The 14,268-nt window shown below is 33.9% G+C and overlaps 1 protein-coding gene and 2 long non-coding RNA genes across 3 annotated transcripts; all 3 read right to left on the bottom strand.

The window, feature by feature from the left end:
- Positions 1-2,913: 2,913 nt before the first annotated feature.
- Positions 2,914-3,878, bottom strand: LOC113503806. The gene is made up of 2 exons (XR_003401510.1): positions 3,755-3,878; positions 2,914-3,450 (listed from the first exon to the last, which is right to left on the bottom strand). It is a non-coding gene; the product is annotated as an uncharacterized LOC113503806 (long non-coding RNA).
- A 5-nt stretch (positions 3,879-3,883) lies between these two features.
- LOC113503805 lies at positions 3,884-5,999 on the bottom strand. The gene is made up of 4 exons (XR_003401509.1): positions 5,610-5,999; positions 5,056-5,150; positions 4,588-4,767; positions 3,884-3,926 (listed from the first exon to the last, which is right to left on the bottom strand). It is a non-coding gene; the product is annotated as an uncharacterized LOC113503805 (long non-coding RNA).
- Positions 6,000-7,750: 1,751 nt separating this feature from the next.
- Positions 7,751-13,835, bottom strand: LOC113503804. Its single transcript, XM_026885904.1, has 4 exons — positions 13,313-13,835; positions 11,530-11,691; positions 9,418-9,577; positions 7,751-8,638 (listed from the first exon to the last, which is right to left on the bottom strand). The coding sequence occupies exons 1-4, from the start codon at positions 13,397-13,399 to the stop codon at positions 8,469-8,471; spliced, it is 579 nt and encodes a 192-aa protein (XP_026741705.1). The 5' UTR covers positions 13,400-13,835; the 3' UTR covers positions 7,751-8,468.
- Positions 13,836-14,268: the final 433 nt, after the last annotated feature.

Here is a 14,268-nt window from a genome sequence, read left to right as displayed (position 1 = left end):
CGGGTCGCCAATATTAATGTCGGTATTGAGCTCTTAAAGCTTACCGCACCTCTTAAGCTAAGACTCCTGTTGCTGTGGAAGAAGTATGTTCTATGTCATAGGGAGCATCTCACTAATATAGCTGGATCAGTCTTGAACATGCAACAGATGATGGTAAGCATCCAGGTTTGTTAACATATTTCTTCCAAATAAGCAATCTACTTCAAGAGCCATACACATACAGATGCAATTAAAGTTTAAGAGAACTTTTTGGTATTGTATTATAGATTTTCAGTTATCATACCTATTATAAGTACATTGAAGAATACTTAATATCATGTCGTCAAAGGTCGATTTGACTATCCAGCAATATATTGCATGTGTGCACGGGCAAACTGAGATGGCGTTCGTCTTGACAGAAGATGTTGCTCGTTCGTCAAGACGAACGCCATCTCAGTCTGCCCGTGACCATGATAGGTACCTGCAAAGGTTTCGAAACGTCGGGAACTAAAATCTAAAATTAAACCGCGATAAAATCCGTAAAAGTAGTTTCATTTCAATGTCTAACATTCGCGTAAACCTAAGAAACCACTTTGCATGTTTTCTTTTTATACCTATGATTACCGTGTATGAATCGGAAATTTTAAATCATCTTAGTTTTAACTGTTAACATAATTTAAATTGTAAATATTTTGTATATAATATAAGATAATGAACATGTGATATACAATAAATAAATAATACATTTTATTTTATTTGTTTTTATTTTATCTTGCAAATGCAATTTGTAGATGATATTATATGTTACATACAATTAACTTGTTAATATGAAAAACGGTGACTTTTATCCTTTTGCCATATATTATATCCCTATGGCCTATACTATTTGTTATTTAAAACTGAGTCTCTCGCTGAGCTTTGAGAGGTAATACCATAATTTATGGCTTGCTTTACACAATTACATCCCACCACAATCAGCGGTTTACTACGGGCTCTTACCAACTAGTTAAACCAGGAAGCTTGTCTTTTCTTTACAAGTTCTTCTAAAGCCTGCACGGATAACCGAGTGAGCCCATACCGTGTCGCGGAATCGATCCAGACAAGTGTTTGTGTGATCCGCGCATGTTTGTTTTAAGTCTGACTTAGGACAAACATTCGCGTGTCTTTGTGCATGTGACTTAAATGTTTGTGAAACCCCGGGAGGCTTTTCTAGATACCTTTTAAATAACCACATTTTACAGGAGATCGCTCTATGTAGCTACATAAGCCACTCATTTAGTAGGGTGTATGTTTTTGTTGTTAAAGAAATATTATTTATTTATTTCGTTTAATATAGTAAGTATTAGGTAAAATGTTAAATAATATTTATTGTATGGTATCTAAGTGAAACATATCCAAATTCTAAACCCATCCAATAAAAACTTCCGCTCATAGTTCGTATTTTAATGAATTCTTTATTGATTATTTCGGCACCTCTAAAACATTTTAAACAATCAAAGTCACTCATAGTAAATACCTACTCTGATAATTCTCGGAAATGCAACTTGATAACAACGATTTCATACAAACGAAGATTTGTTTGTTTAACTATTCTTTAAGCCAAATGGCGTACAAATACAGCTTTCATCTGTGTGACACTACCACACTAACTAAAGCTTCCATAGTGAGCAAATAATCGCAATCTATCACACACAGCACCAAGGGCACAGTTCACTTGAACTATCCGTACATGAGCACTTGTAAACAAAAGAACAACTATTTATATTTTTCTCGGTAATTAACCAGATAAAGTTTGTGATACTTTTGATTGGAGGTCACGGATATGTGGAATATCTACTTTCCGACCGTTATTATTGAGGAATACAGTGATAGGAGTACAACTATAAAATAATTTTACTTAGTTTGAGCAATTCGTTTTACTTATTTGAAGCTACACTGTTTGATTAGAATTACTGTTGCTGCTGAAACAGAGTTGGCGTTAGAAGGCGTGCGGTGTGGTGACGGCAGAGGGGCGAAATTTGGGAGGCGCTAAGGTCTAAAGTCTGATGGCTCCTGACGTGGATATTGGATATTTATTACCTAATACTTAGACCTCATAATATTTTTGTCCAGGGGGCCTTAAGCATTTCAACGGCCCGGTGCGGAAAAAGAAAAGATGTTTTTTTTTCTCTGTGTTTAGTAGCGCCCTTGATAGTTCAGATTCACAAATCAGCCCAGAACGAAGGTCACCTTATCAGCTAGTTAGGTACCTACTTAAATTTCAAAAATCACCCCGTACCTACCCTGTACATTTTGATAGTAACTGTCGTGAGAATGATTCATTATAGCATATCTGACTGACTTTCGACTCGCGATCCCGCCGCGTCTGCTCATGATTAAGGAATCCGGTTGGGTCCGAAACTAGTCGGGATACCCCGATAAATACGCGTGAGTAAACCGTTACATCATTTAATAATACCCTGTACATATTTTGCTTCTTTTTTATTATGCACATACAGATTGTAAACTGTATGAGAGAGGCAATGCAGGCCATGAATTTCAAGAAACTACTTCATCATTATCTTTCTTCCCAGTTATTTTGTGTTGTATTAACCAAGAATATCTACCAGCCTGAAATTGTGCTGCTGAGCACAGGTGTCTTCCCATGTAGAAAATAATTGAACGTTTGTTGTGTTTAGACATTATTTAATTTAGATAGTTTACTTCACCAGTAGATAAAACAGTATTTAGAGCATAAAGCGATCCAACAATTTGACCTAGAAAATTATCGACTGACGTCATCAAAGCCAAATGACATTGGATGATACAAACTTAACTGTTCAATTTTTTTTTTGGGTAGTAGCACTGAGTTCTCACATACTTTTAAACTATAGAAAAAAAATGTGCATAGGAAAATGGGGACGCTTTCAATTTACAAAAAAAAAAACACTAGAATTTCAATAAGGATATAGAAAATTTATTTAACTAAGTTCTTGAAACACATAACATACATGGAAGTCAAAAGTTTATTTTAGAAAAATCTAGATTATTCACTGAAACCAATCTAGATTCCATGAAGGCACGTTAACAAAGTATTCCTTGCCTTTACTATGAACTTCTAAAGCAGGATTATTGATAATGCGGAGGCGAGATAGCACTCTACATTTTGTGCGTAGCATCTTCCTCCCACAAAAGTAACAGTCCTGTTTAAAGAGCTCATATTCAAAAGCTAATAATATTATTGCAGTTGTGGAAAAGAGACGTCGCTCTACAAAAGTGCGCTGTCACGCTTCCTCCCCCCGTCACCTCCAGCACTTATCAGTCAAACATAGTTCTCTTTCTTCAATTCTGCCGTAACTTTTCCGTTTCCATTTTCTTGATACGTCATGACACATTCGGCTTGGGCGGCATTATTCACGAATCTGAATTCGCAATTGCTGTTAAGCTTCACCATCTCACTTCGTACAAGCAGTAAGAAATATGTTTGAAGCACTGGAAAAAACAATACACTACTTACAATAGGTACTACTATAAAGATGTAAGTTGATAACAGACAAAAAGAGATGATGAGAGGAACTTATGAGGACTTTAAAACAATATACTTAGGAATTTAATTAATAAATGATTGAAGAAATTCTGAAGACTGTTTTTATTTGGTTCTTTGACTTATTTCTCAGACAGGTACTTATTTTTTTGATATGTTTTGTAGTCAGTTAGCACCAGGTTTTTGAGGTGGAGCGGAATAGAGAATTTTTAGGTGATAGGACTTTGGGTAATAGTGGGACACCATACTTACTTATTTCAAGGAATATACTACAGACGTCAATCATATGCACCCTTATACGAAACGAGGTGTAACTGTCTTCGAAGAAGAAGAACGGTAGCGTCATGATTGATAACATGATGAGTAACAGCACCAAGACTACTATCCCGTAGATGTAGTACAGGCGCAGTAGCTTGGGGCTTTTCTAAAAAAAGACATTTTCAATCAATAAATACTCTACCTACATGCTTTCTTAGGGCATCCCATAAAGTGATAGTATAAAGAACTTAAAAGAAAAACAAAAACAGACAGCACTCTGGTCCATTTGCAATGTGTGTTAAAATATATAATAAAATACCAAACGAAATAAAAGAAATAGAATTTGAAAATAAATTTAAGAATGAACTGCGTAAATATTTAGTAAAAAAACTTATTACAGCGTAAATGATTCTCTAAATGACAAATAAAAATGTTAAAACATATTAATGTATACACATTTTATTTCAATATTAAAATAGGTTTAATTTTGGTTTTATGTGTTGGAGTTTTAAATATTTAAAAGTTATGTAGACTTATAAGTTAATATGTTATATAATGTATACTGTCATTAGATTTAATAACTTAGATATAGATATTTTGCTATGCCCTAACCGGGTCCATAATGTATGTCCAACCCTAAATTTAAGATCTTTATGTAAAAAACATTGTGTAAATGCAATAAAGAATATGAATATGAATATGAAAGCTACTTTACGTTAAATGAAAAAAGATTTAACAAAATGGTTTATCTAGTCCGAAGTAATAAACATAAAACAAAATACAGATGAATTGAGAACCACCCCCTTTTGGAAGACGGTTGATAATACCTGGTGACCGCCAACTACGAAGACTGTAGTAAAAGTTGCGTCTAGCGTCAATATCGCGATGAATATGCAATATATTGTAATCTCTTCATAGTAATAGATAGCGCCAGGGACAGTTAACACACGACATATTGTGAAATACAGAGCGTATGTAAACGTTATCAATAATAAGCAGGAAGAAATCTGGAACAAAAAAAGGGATTTTAACTTATTTTCGGCCGTATGAACTAATTTGGCTGAATGATATTCTACAATGTCAATTAATTTTTTCTCTACATTCCTCTTGATAGTGTCTACAAGTTTTGTACAGAAAGTCACCCAGACTCAGGCCAAGCATTCGTAGATCACACAATAACTCGACCCATGCAGGGATCGATCCTGCGACACGTCGTGCTCAGTGTGTTCGGCAATGGTTACCTCAACCACTCTTCTATCCGTGCAACTTCGGTTGCAAATTGACAACTTTCTTACCAGTTTCAAATATCCCCATGTCATAAGACCGTATCGAAGTGGGAAACAGCAACAGCATCTTTTGAATTCGGGCAGTTCAGCACGCATTTTGACTTCTAAAAAAAATTAAGACGGTGACAATTGAGTTTTATGTAAGTTTCTTGAGGCGTTGCACTAATTCATTGGAATTAAGAGTTCTCTTCAAAAAAGCTCATATGGATTCAAATTATTATCAGCCTGATGGTTATGTTCAGAGAGATGTTCATGTCTATGAAGGGAAAAGATTATTGAAATATGTCCAAGATCTGTTCAAATAGGTTGTATGAGAAACTAGTTAAATGGTTTTGATTTAAATTGGAGACATTTGAAAACTGCAGACATTTTTTATTGGGACACTTTTAACTGCAGACATTTTTTATTGGGGCACTTAGGGTGGACAGGAACACAGTTAATTTAAGTCTTGCTCGTTTTACGACATAAAATTAAATAAAAAGAAGTAAATTTAAAACGTTACAAACAGTTTTCTCTCTATTCACCCAGATTTATGATAGCTATTATGGATAGTAAGTACTTACATCTTATATAACAATCCAAGTCTCAAGCACTCAAAGACACAAAATACTAAATATCACACTCAAATAATTTAAATATTCTGTGTTTATAAACACTGTCTTAACAGATAGCGCGTTGTTATTATGTCTTTTATTCTCTGCGAACGTATAACTTATACTGATAAGTAGTGTTGTACTCAGAGCTTTAAATCGAGAGCCAAGTTCCCGTAAATTTTGGAAAAACCTATGTCAACAATATTTACAGAATCAGTATGGGAACTGGTAGAGAAGAGATACCAATAAATAGTTTATTAACTTTACGTATTGCATTCTTCTTTGTCCTCAATAAGCTGTTGCTAGCGACTTCGTCCGCGTGGTTAGAAGATATAAGTTATGATTTATACCTGCCCTGTTTTTTCCACATGTTCCATTGTATCTTCGCTGCTATTAGTCACAACGTGATGGTATATAGCCTAAAACCTTCCTCGATTAATGGTCTATTCAACACAAAAATGCAACATAACAACACAAAGACTAGTTCCTGAGATTAGCGCGTTCAAACAAACAAACAAACTCTTCACCTCAATATATGTACATATATTATATCTATTGGCTGTAATGCCCACTCACTTCCTTCTTGACCATAATAATATATCAAAACTAATTTGAGTCGCTTTAAATGTGGTATTTATTCCATCTCCTGGACATCCACTACAAACGGTTGCTTTCTATCCTGTCAATGTATTGTACAGGGTATCTGGTAAAGTTGAGTTTGCAAGTATATTCTGTAACTTGGGACTCACATTGTAAACTGCGATTAATTGTGACCGTTCGCCTCTTCTCCGAGCAACATTATTACTTACAGTTCTGGAAGAGGCCTTCCACAACTAAAATTATAGTGATTTCTCAGTCCGTCAGAGATTTTTCGCCCCCGTCTAAGGACTTTAAAGAAATCACGTAATTACCAAATTTCACGAGGTCTTGTGTTATTTAATTGGTTCTTTATTGTATTAGTGGATCTCCCAAAACTTTATATCCAGTTCAGAATTTTCTTTCATTTAGATGTTATATTTAACGTTCAATTTTACCAAGTTCGTACATTTAATATTGCTGGAATCATTTGAACTTGGCGATACACGCTGCCGTGCTCCCTTGTTGTTCATTTAACTTCATCGATTTAACCTTTACAACTTCTGTGATACTAATTACTTATTTTAAAGATAAACAGGCATTGGGTTAACACTGACCGGGTAACAACATGCTTATCAATAAAAATTCTAGCTCAAATGAATTTCCATATTGCTGGGTAAATAGGAAGCGCGGCGTAATATGTTTTGCAACGATTTTACGTGACTTAGGGCCGATTTTTCAATCGCCAGATAACTTTTATTAGACGAATATGTTTGACGTTTTGACAGCTTTTGTGTAGAAAATATGTCAAACGGTCATATTTATTCCTCAGATAAAAGTTATCTGACGATTGAAAAATCGGGTCTTAAATGTTATAAGTAACTAGCTAATAGCTACCCTGCAAGCGTTGTAATCCCTACTATCCCTACTATATATGTCACTACTAATATTATAAATGCGAAAGTAACTCTGTCTGTCTCTGTGTTACGCTTTCACGGCTAAACCACAGAACCGATTTTAATGAAATTTGGTACAGAGATAAAGTTGACGTTGAGAAAGAACATAGGATGGTTTTTATCCCGGACTTTTGAAGAGTTCTCTTGGAATCGCGATATAAGCCGTGGGCGAAAAGCTAGTACTATATAAATTATTTCTAGTGAATTTCTACGTATTAACAATTTTTGGATTATTAAACAGTATGGTAACTATAGAATTTAGTATTCAAGATACACGCATGCGGCGATAGGATTGGTAATTAACAATATACCTACATGTAATCAAAATTAACACTTGATACCAGTGTCATGAACATGTAAAAGGTATTTGTAAAAACACAAGAAAAATAGAATTTAATAAAACAAAACAAATATATTTGAAAAATAAAAAACATTTTTTTTTTGTATATTTTAGTACAAAGCTATATTTATCACCTATATATTAGAATAATTTTATTTTTGTCATGACTTTTGATTTAAAAATTATTTTATCAGTGAAAGTAGACAGTCTTAATATTTTTGGTATTGATCTTGTTATATAATAAGTAAAAATACAAATATTTTTTGTCATTACATTATAGTATAAAAGTAAGTTATTAGTATCACAAACTCACAAGCTATGTTCCATAATAATCTCATTGTTTTCACACCTTAATCGCTTCCAACCAAAAGCGTGTTACTGTAATTAGAGCTTTATATTTAGTTACATAAAGTTCTTGTTAGACATTCCACTTAATGCTTATGTTTACACTTAAAAGCTTATTATTTTTCAGTATTAGGAAAGTATTTACCAATCATTATCAGTGGCCTCTAACATTTAAGACGGATGATTTAAACAGCAGCCATGTTAGTTTTTTTTTTGTACTTGCTTTTATGGCTAACAAGGCCTATACGGGAGCGACAACGTAAATATTGATAAATTATAGAGCTATTCAATTGTATATTCGTCACATTTTTTGCCATGTTAAAATGGTAGTGAACCTTTTGAATTTTCCAATTTTGTGTCGCTGTTGTCTTAAGAGGCCTATCTTTATCTCTTACACAGCATTGGTGAAAGCGAGACGACACTACACGACGTCTCTCTTCCACAACTGCGATCTTAAAGTCGTTTCAGACGATGCGAGTAATAGCATGAACATTCAGTACATTGATGTCAATGTCCAGTCACTTCAGATGCTGTTGCCGCGTCACCCCGCAATGTATTACAATTTGTACGACATTTCGCGCATCGCCGGTAGTCATTAAAGGGAGGCAGTAATCAACTCATTTCATTCTCATAAACATGTTCATTTTCCTTCAAGCCGTCTATTTCTTCTTTGTGTACGCTGCCCTCTGATCCAGGAGCGTTCTTCACGTATCTGTACGAGCAGTTGCTCCTAAGCTTAATAATCTCACTCCTTAGAAGAAGAATGAAGTATATTTGTATACCTGGAACAAGGATTATTTAATAACATATATATTTTGCGGGATCAAATCAGAAATGTGGAGATCCGTAGACGAACGAAAGTCGCCGATATAGCCCGTAGGATTAGCAAGCTGAAGTGGCAATGGGCGGGCTACATAGCGCGAAGATCAGACGGCCGATGGGGCAGAAAATTTCTGGAGTGGAGACCACGTACCACCAAGCGCAGCGTGGGACGGCCACCTGCCAAATGGACCTGGTGAAAACCGCTGGGGCTCTTTGGATGCAGATGGCATTGAACCGGTCGCGCTGGAGAACTTATGGAGAGGCCTATGTCCAGCAGTGGACTGCTATAGGCTGAGATGAAGATATTTTTTAATAGGTATTGTTAAAAAAATTTCATTTTCTTTTCCAAATATTTATTTTAATTGTCAAATAATCCTTTTCTAGCCACTTATAAAACGAACACAAAATCAACTATAAAAAAGACTATTAGTTACAGTTACAAAAAACAAAATACCTTGAGTTGAAAAAGTAAAAACAAGCAATTTTTCTATCTACTAATGTAAGTTTTTTTTTTTACTTTCTTGTCATAAAAAAACACCCCCGCCCCAAGGGTTTTAAGTTTTTAATACCATTTCGTGTGGGTTATACAAGCATCTCCTGCGATGACATCACACATGGAGGACACAAATTCTTTCTATAGGGGGATTAAACCCGCAGGACAAAAGGCACAGACACTGGGGTCGTCCCGGTAAAATTAATTACAAGTGTTGCAAGTTTAAAAACATAAAAGTATACTTACATAACGCGATTGAATAAATTGCTAGATTTATGGAAAATAAAAGGCCTGGAACTTTGACGGGAAGTAGGAAGACTAGTAAAGATAATACACCTAGCATTATTGTCACAACCGCCAGGACGAAGGAGTAGCGGTAGAACAATGTTAACAGCCTCACATTTTTCTGAAAAAATAAATAAATAGTATTAAAAATCAGTAAGAAGTATTTTGTTTTTAACTTTGCCGCTGCTTTTGAGTTATCATAAAGTAATGGTAAAATTGGAATCTTCGTACTGGGGTCTACTGTCTCTTATAAACCTTGATCTTTTTTTTAGCAATTCTTGTTACATCATCATTCATTTGCAAAGTGTCAACAGTACAGACATTATTTTTTTGTAATTTGTATATACTAGCTGTTGCCCGCGACTTCGTCTGCGTGGTTAGAAGATATAAGTTATGACTTTTTCTTCGCTCCTATTGGTCGCAGCGTGATGATATATAGCCTAAAACCTCCCTCGATTAATGGTATCTTCAACACAAAAATATTTTTTCAATTTGAACCAGTAGTTTCTGAGATTAGCGCTTTCAAACAAACAATCAAACAAACAATTAGTATATACATAATACATACATAGTATATACATAGTAATTAGTATATATATAGTACAATTAGTATATAGATGCCAACGATATCTTCGCTACGTTTCATCGATTTTTAATTTCTCGCGCGGAGATTTTAATATTACGATAACTCATTACCTATTAACATTTTTGGCGTAGTGTAAAAGGCAATTTTGTTCTATATTACATGCATAATATATCTAACTTATTTATTTGGATAAGGATTAATACTGTATTGTTAAAAAGAGGTTCGTAAGTAACCAATAATTTTACTGTATTAAGAAAACACATAAAAATGGTTATTGTGGGTTATCCTTGGAAGATAGACATATACCACCGCGGACTTTTTTGTAGATCTATTAAAGAGGTACAAACCCGCCATACATTGTTTTGTTGTAACTCAAAAGGTTTTGGCAGCGTTCTCGATGAAACCTCTCGAATGGCTTAATTTTATCCGACATGTTTAACTAATATCGCTGTAATATCGTCAGTTTACACAAAACCTAAACTTATTATACACTAAAACCTTCCTCAAGAATTGCTCTATCTATCGTTGAAAACCGCATAAAAATCCGTTCAGTACTTTTCTAGTTTATCGCGAACAGACAGACAGACAGACGCGGCGGGGGACTTTGTTTTATAATATGTATAAGGATAAGGATAAGGATAAGGATAAAAGGTAGGTACTTCCCGGAATTATCCTATTCAAGAGATAAACACGAAAATAACATAAATACCTATTATTGTTAATATCTAACGAAAATATTGTTTGTAAACAACTTAATTATGACAAAATAATTAAACCGTTTAAGTGCGAGTCGCATTCACAACACTAAGGGTTTCCCACAATTACGCTAAAGATAAACAAATCGATTGGTTGACAATTATTTTAATTTGTGACCAATAACATTTTTGATTTTTCTAATCATTGCTTAACTTCGATTTTCTTTTTCATTATTTTTTTATAGCGTCAATTCGAAATAAATCATCTGTAAACAACTGCCCGTCTTTTACCGTTTATGAGATACAAACTGGGACACACGAACGGACAGACTGACAGAGAGCGTCACCTTAGGGTGACGTTAGGGTTGTTAGGGTTCCGCTTTACTCTTCGGGTACGAAACCCTAAAAATGTTTGACCCCAAAAGTGGATTAATAGTAATGGTCCAAAACAAATAATACTTAACATTCTTATTTTTGTAGATATTGTTTTTAGTACATCAACAAAAATATATTATGTTGTTTAATGTACCTATCTGATTTGTTTGCACTACATCCAAAACAAAAAAAAAACTGATGTTTGTGCACTTAAATAGTTTGATTATAATTGAAACAACTGGTTTACAGTTGTTTAAATTTCGTGTTGATAAAATAAATTATGGGTGAGTTTTCACATGGGTAAATCACAACCTAGGTACTTATTAATGATTTTTTAAAGTACTGTAAATATATTTTTAAAATGCCATAGTTTGCAAGATCATCAACAAAATCATGTAAATATATAAAAATACTCACCAAATGACCTCCTACAATAAATACAATGTCTAATATAATATCTGTGAGTACAAATATTAATATAATTACAAAAAAGATAAGAAAAAGTGTACAGCCATAGCAGAATCCATTCATTTCATATAAACTTAACACCAGTGTTAAGAATATGAAAATTGTAATAATCTGAAACAAAAGAGGTTTGTTTAAAAATAATTTATACCTTAGGCAACAGTAGCATGAACTTTACAATTGGACGTAGTTATGCAAACAAGAACCAACCCACAACATATCAGTTTTGAGATAATCAGGTTTTTGTATTAAAGGTGTGTTCCGCTTTGTGTATAAAATGTTACTCAAACTCGGGTTGGTACCTTTAAACGGATCCTTTTTTTTTTCTTTGTGGCTTGCTATATTGGCCAGGATTTTTTCTGAGATGATGTAATACACCATAAACAGCCTATCTACATATATAACTCAATTTCGCTCAGTGTGGGTTGGTTCTGGTTTGCATAACTACGTCCAATTGCTTACCAAATTGCTGGTCATTTCTATGAGTAAGACAAAATAGTGAGGGTTGATATGAGTGGGCAACAGAAAATTTCAGATATTTAATAGATTTGAAGGGCAAGTGTGAGAGAAATGTTAAGGGAGATTTGAGCCCCGCAGTGGGTTATTTAAGGTTTATTAAATTAATAAAATCAGGAATAATAAATCAGCTATATTCAATAACTACACTATGCATTTATAAAATGCATGTGAGTACACACCATAATGATTTCATTAAATCAATTAACTCAGCCATAAGGTCTACTGCTGGACAAATAATTGTGCTACAATACCCAGTCATATGGGCATTACCTTTATACAAATATCTTTATAATATAGTCAGTAAGAAAATATTAATAAGGACATTTGAGCACTAGTTGGCACAATTTGAAAATGAAAAGGTTTTATATCAATTAAGGATTTTTCTTCATTTTCTTAACTGAGTTTTTTTTGGGTAAAATCGCAAATCGCTGATGTTGGTCTGAAAGCTGCCCATTTAAAATGGGAATGGGCCGGCCACGTTTGTCGCTTGCCCGATAACTCCTGGACCAAAGTCTGTACCCTCTGGGTCCCATCAAACATAAAACGGCGACGAGGACGGCCTCGAATGAGATGGCGCGACGAACTGGATGCGTACCACAAACAGTGGATGGCAAAAGCAATCGACCGGACAGAGTGGAAGAATCTAAGGGAGGCCTTTGCCGTGCAGTGGGAAAGTAATGGCTGAACAAAAAAATAAAAAGTGTTTGTCCCGCAATGTAAAAAAAAAAATGCTACCTTTGTACCATTAATTAGCTTGTTAGTACATCATTTTTGTTTTCATGTATACAATCTCTTATTTTTATAAATATTAGTGTGATACTGAATTGCTAGTGATAAGGATGTTATGTAAAATAATTACTAATGTTTTTTTTTTTCATTTCTGTTATTGTTTCTTAAATTTAATTGGGTTTATTATATTTTTAGACAGAAAAAACAAGGTGTTCTTTGGAAATCATACTTGTTAATAGTTTGTGACAAACCTATGCTATATTTTTAATTTACTGGGGCGAGGTGGCAAAACCTTGACCTGAAAAGTCTAGAATAATAGATTTCACAATTCCATGAAAGTCGATTTACATAGGCGTGACGATATACTTTTTTTAAACACAAATAGTGTGATAATGCTGTTCAATTGATGCTCATATGTTATTTTTAACACGGAATGGAACATAATTTTATCATATTCATTTAATTATTTACTTCATCTACTACTCACCAGTTTTATATATACCCATGTCAGCAAACCATATCGCAGCGGTATGCAAACGCAACATTTTTTACATAAGGGCACTTCTTCCAACATTTTTTTTTTCACTATTTGATTTTAGAACACACAGGAATAGTTAATCAGCCAATTTAGCTATATACTTCTTCTTGAATCTTTGCTTTTCTACATTATATCGTAAGTACTCAGTGATCGCACGACTCAGAAGTTATCAACTGACGTTATTGCACTTGAAAATACCTATATCAGAACTATATTTAGAAATTGTCACATGTGCGACATGTGCGATCGAATCTAGCGCTTAGCTTCAGCAGCTGCGCTATAGTTACACAATCCTTTAATCCAATACTTATGTGTCCAAACCATTTTAATTACTTCAAAACTACGCAACTTCTATTTTTTTTTACTAGGTTTCAGATAGTTTTGTTCATGTTGTATATTATAACACTAAGTACAAAGGTCGCCTCTGAAAACTTAAACATAAAACCCTATTTTTAAATATTTTTCTTTTAATATAACTTATTGCCTACATAATTTATCCTTATTCATACAAGTCGCACTTTTCATTCGGCTAATCGGCCTTTGTTTTTGTTTACTTTTTAATGTCAAAAGTCAAATCCAAATGTCAACTTGTTGATTACGCGTTTAGTTATTACGAAATAAAAGTTATGTTTAAGGCGTATTTATGCTAATAGATCCTTAAACAGTCATACTTGTATATTTGCCTTCTTAATTTTGCTTCTTAATAGCTGATTATGATATTAATAAATTTATGTTGGTAGATATTTTAACGGCTTTACGTTTTAATAGCAATTTTAGTCTTAGTACTGTTACCCTCTTTGTTATTCTTATTCCTTCTAAATCGAAAATGATCCCACGGGATCATAAAATCGGTACAAAAGATCCAATGTGTTAATCCAAGAAACAAATTATCTGTGTACCAAGTT

This window comes from Trichoplusia ni, chromosome 20, assembly GCF_003590095.1.
Source record: "Trichoplusia ni isolate ovarian cell line Hi5 chromosome 20, tn1, whole genome shotgun sequence".
In the NCBI taxonomy this organism is placed as follows: Eukaryota; Metazoa; Arthropoda; class Insecta; order Lepidoptera; family Noctuidae; genus Trichoplusia; species Trichoplusia ni.
This window is presented reverse-complemented; position numbering and strand designations above follow the sequence as displayed.

Excerpts from the sequence above, each read along its gene's own strand:
- LOC113503804 (XM_026885904.1), bottom strand. The coding sequence starts at position 13,399 with ATGTTGGAAGAAGTGCCCTTATGTAAAAAATGTTGCGTTTGCATACCG. Across the intron at positions 11,692-13,312 it reads CATGGGTATATATAAAACTG|ATTATTACAATTTTCATATT; the intron begins GTGAGTAGTAGA and ends CTTTTGTTTCAG. Across the intron at positions 8,639-9,417 it reads AATTTATTCAATCGCGTTAT|GTATACAAATATACTTCATT; the intron begins GTAAGTATACTT and ends TCCTTGTTCCAG.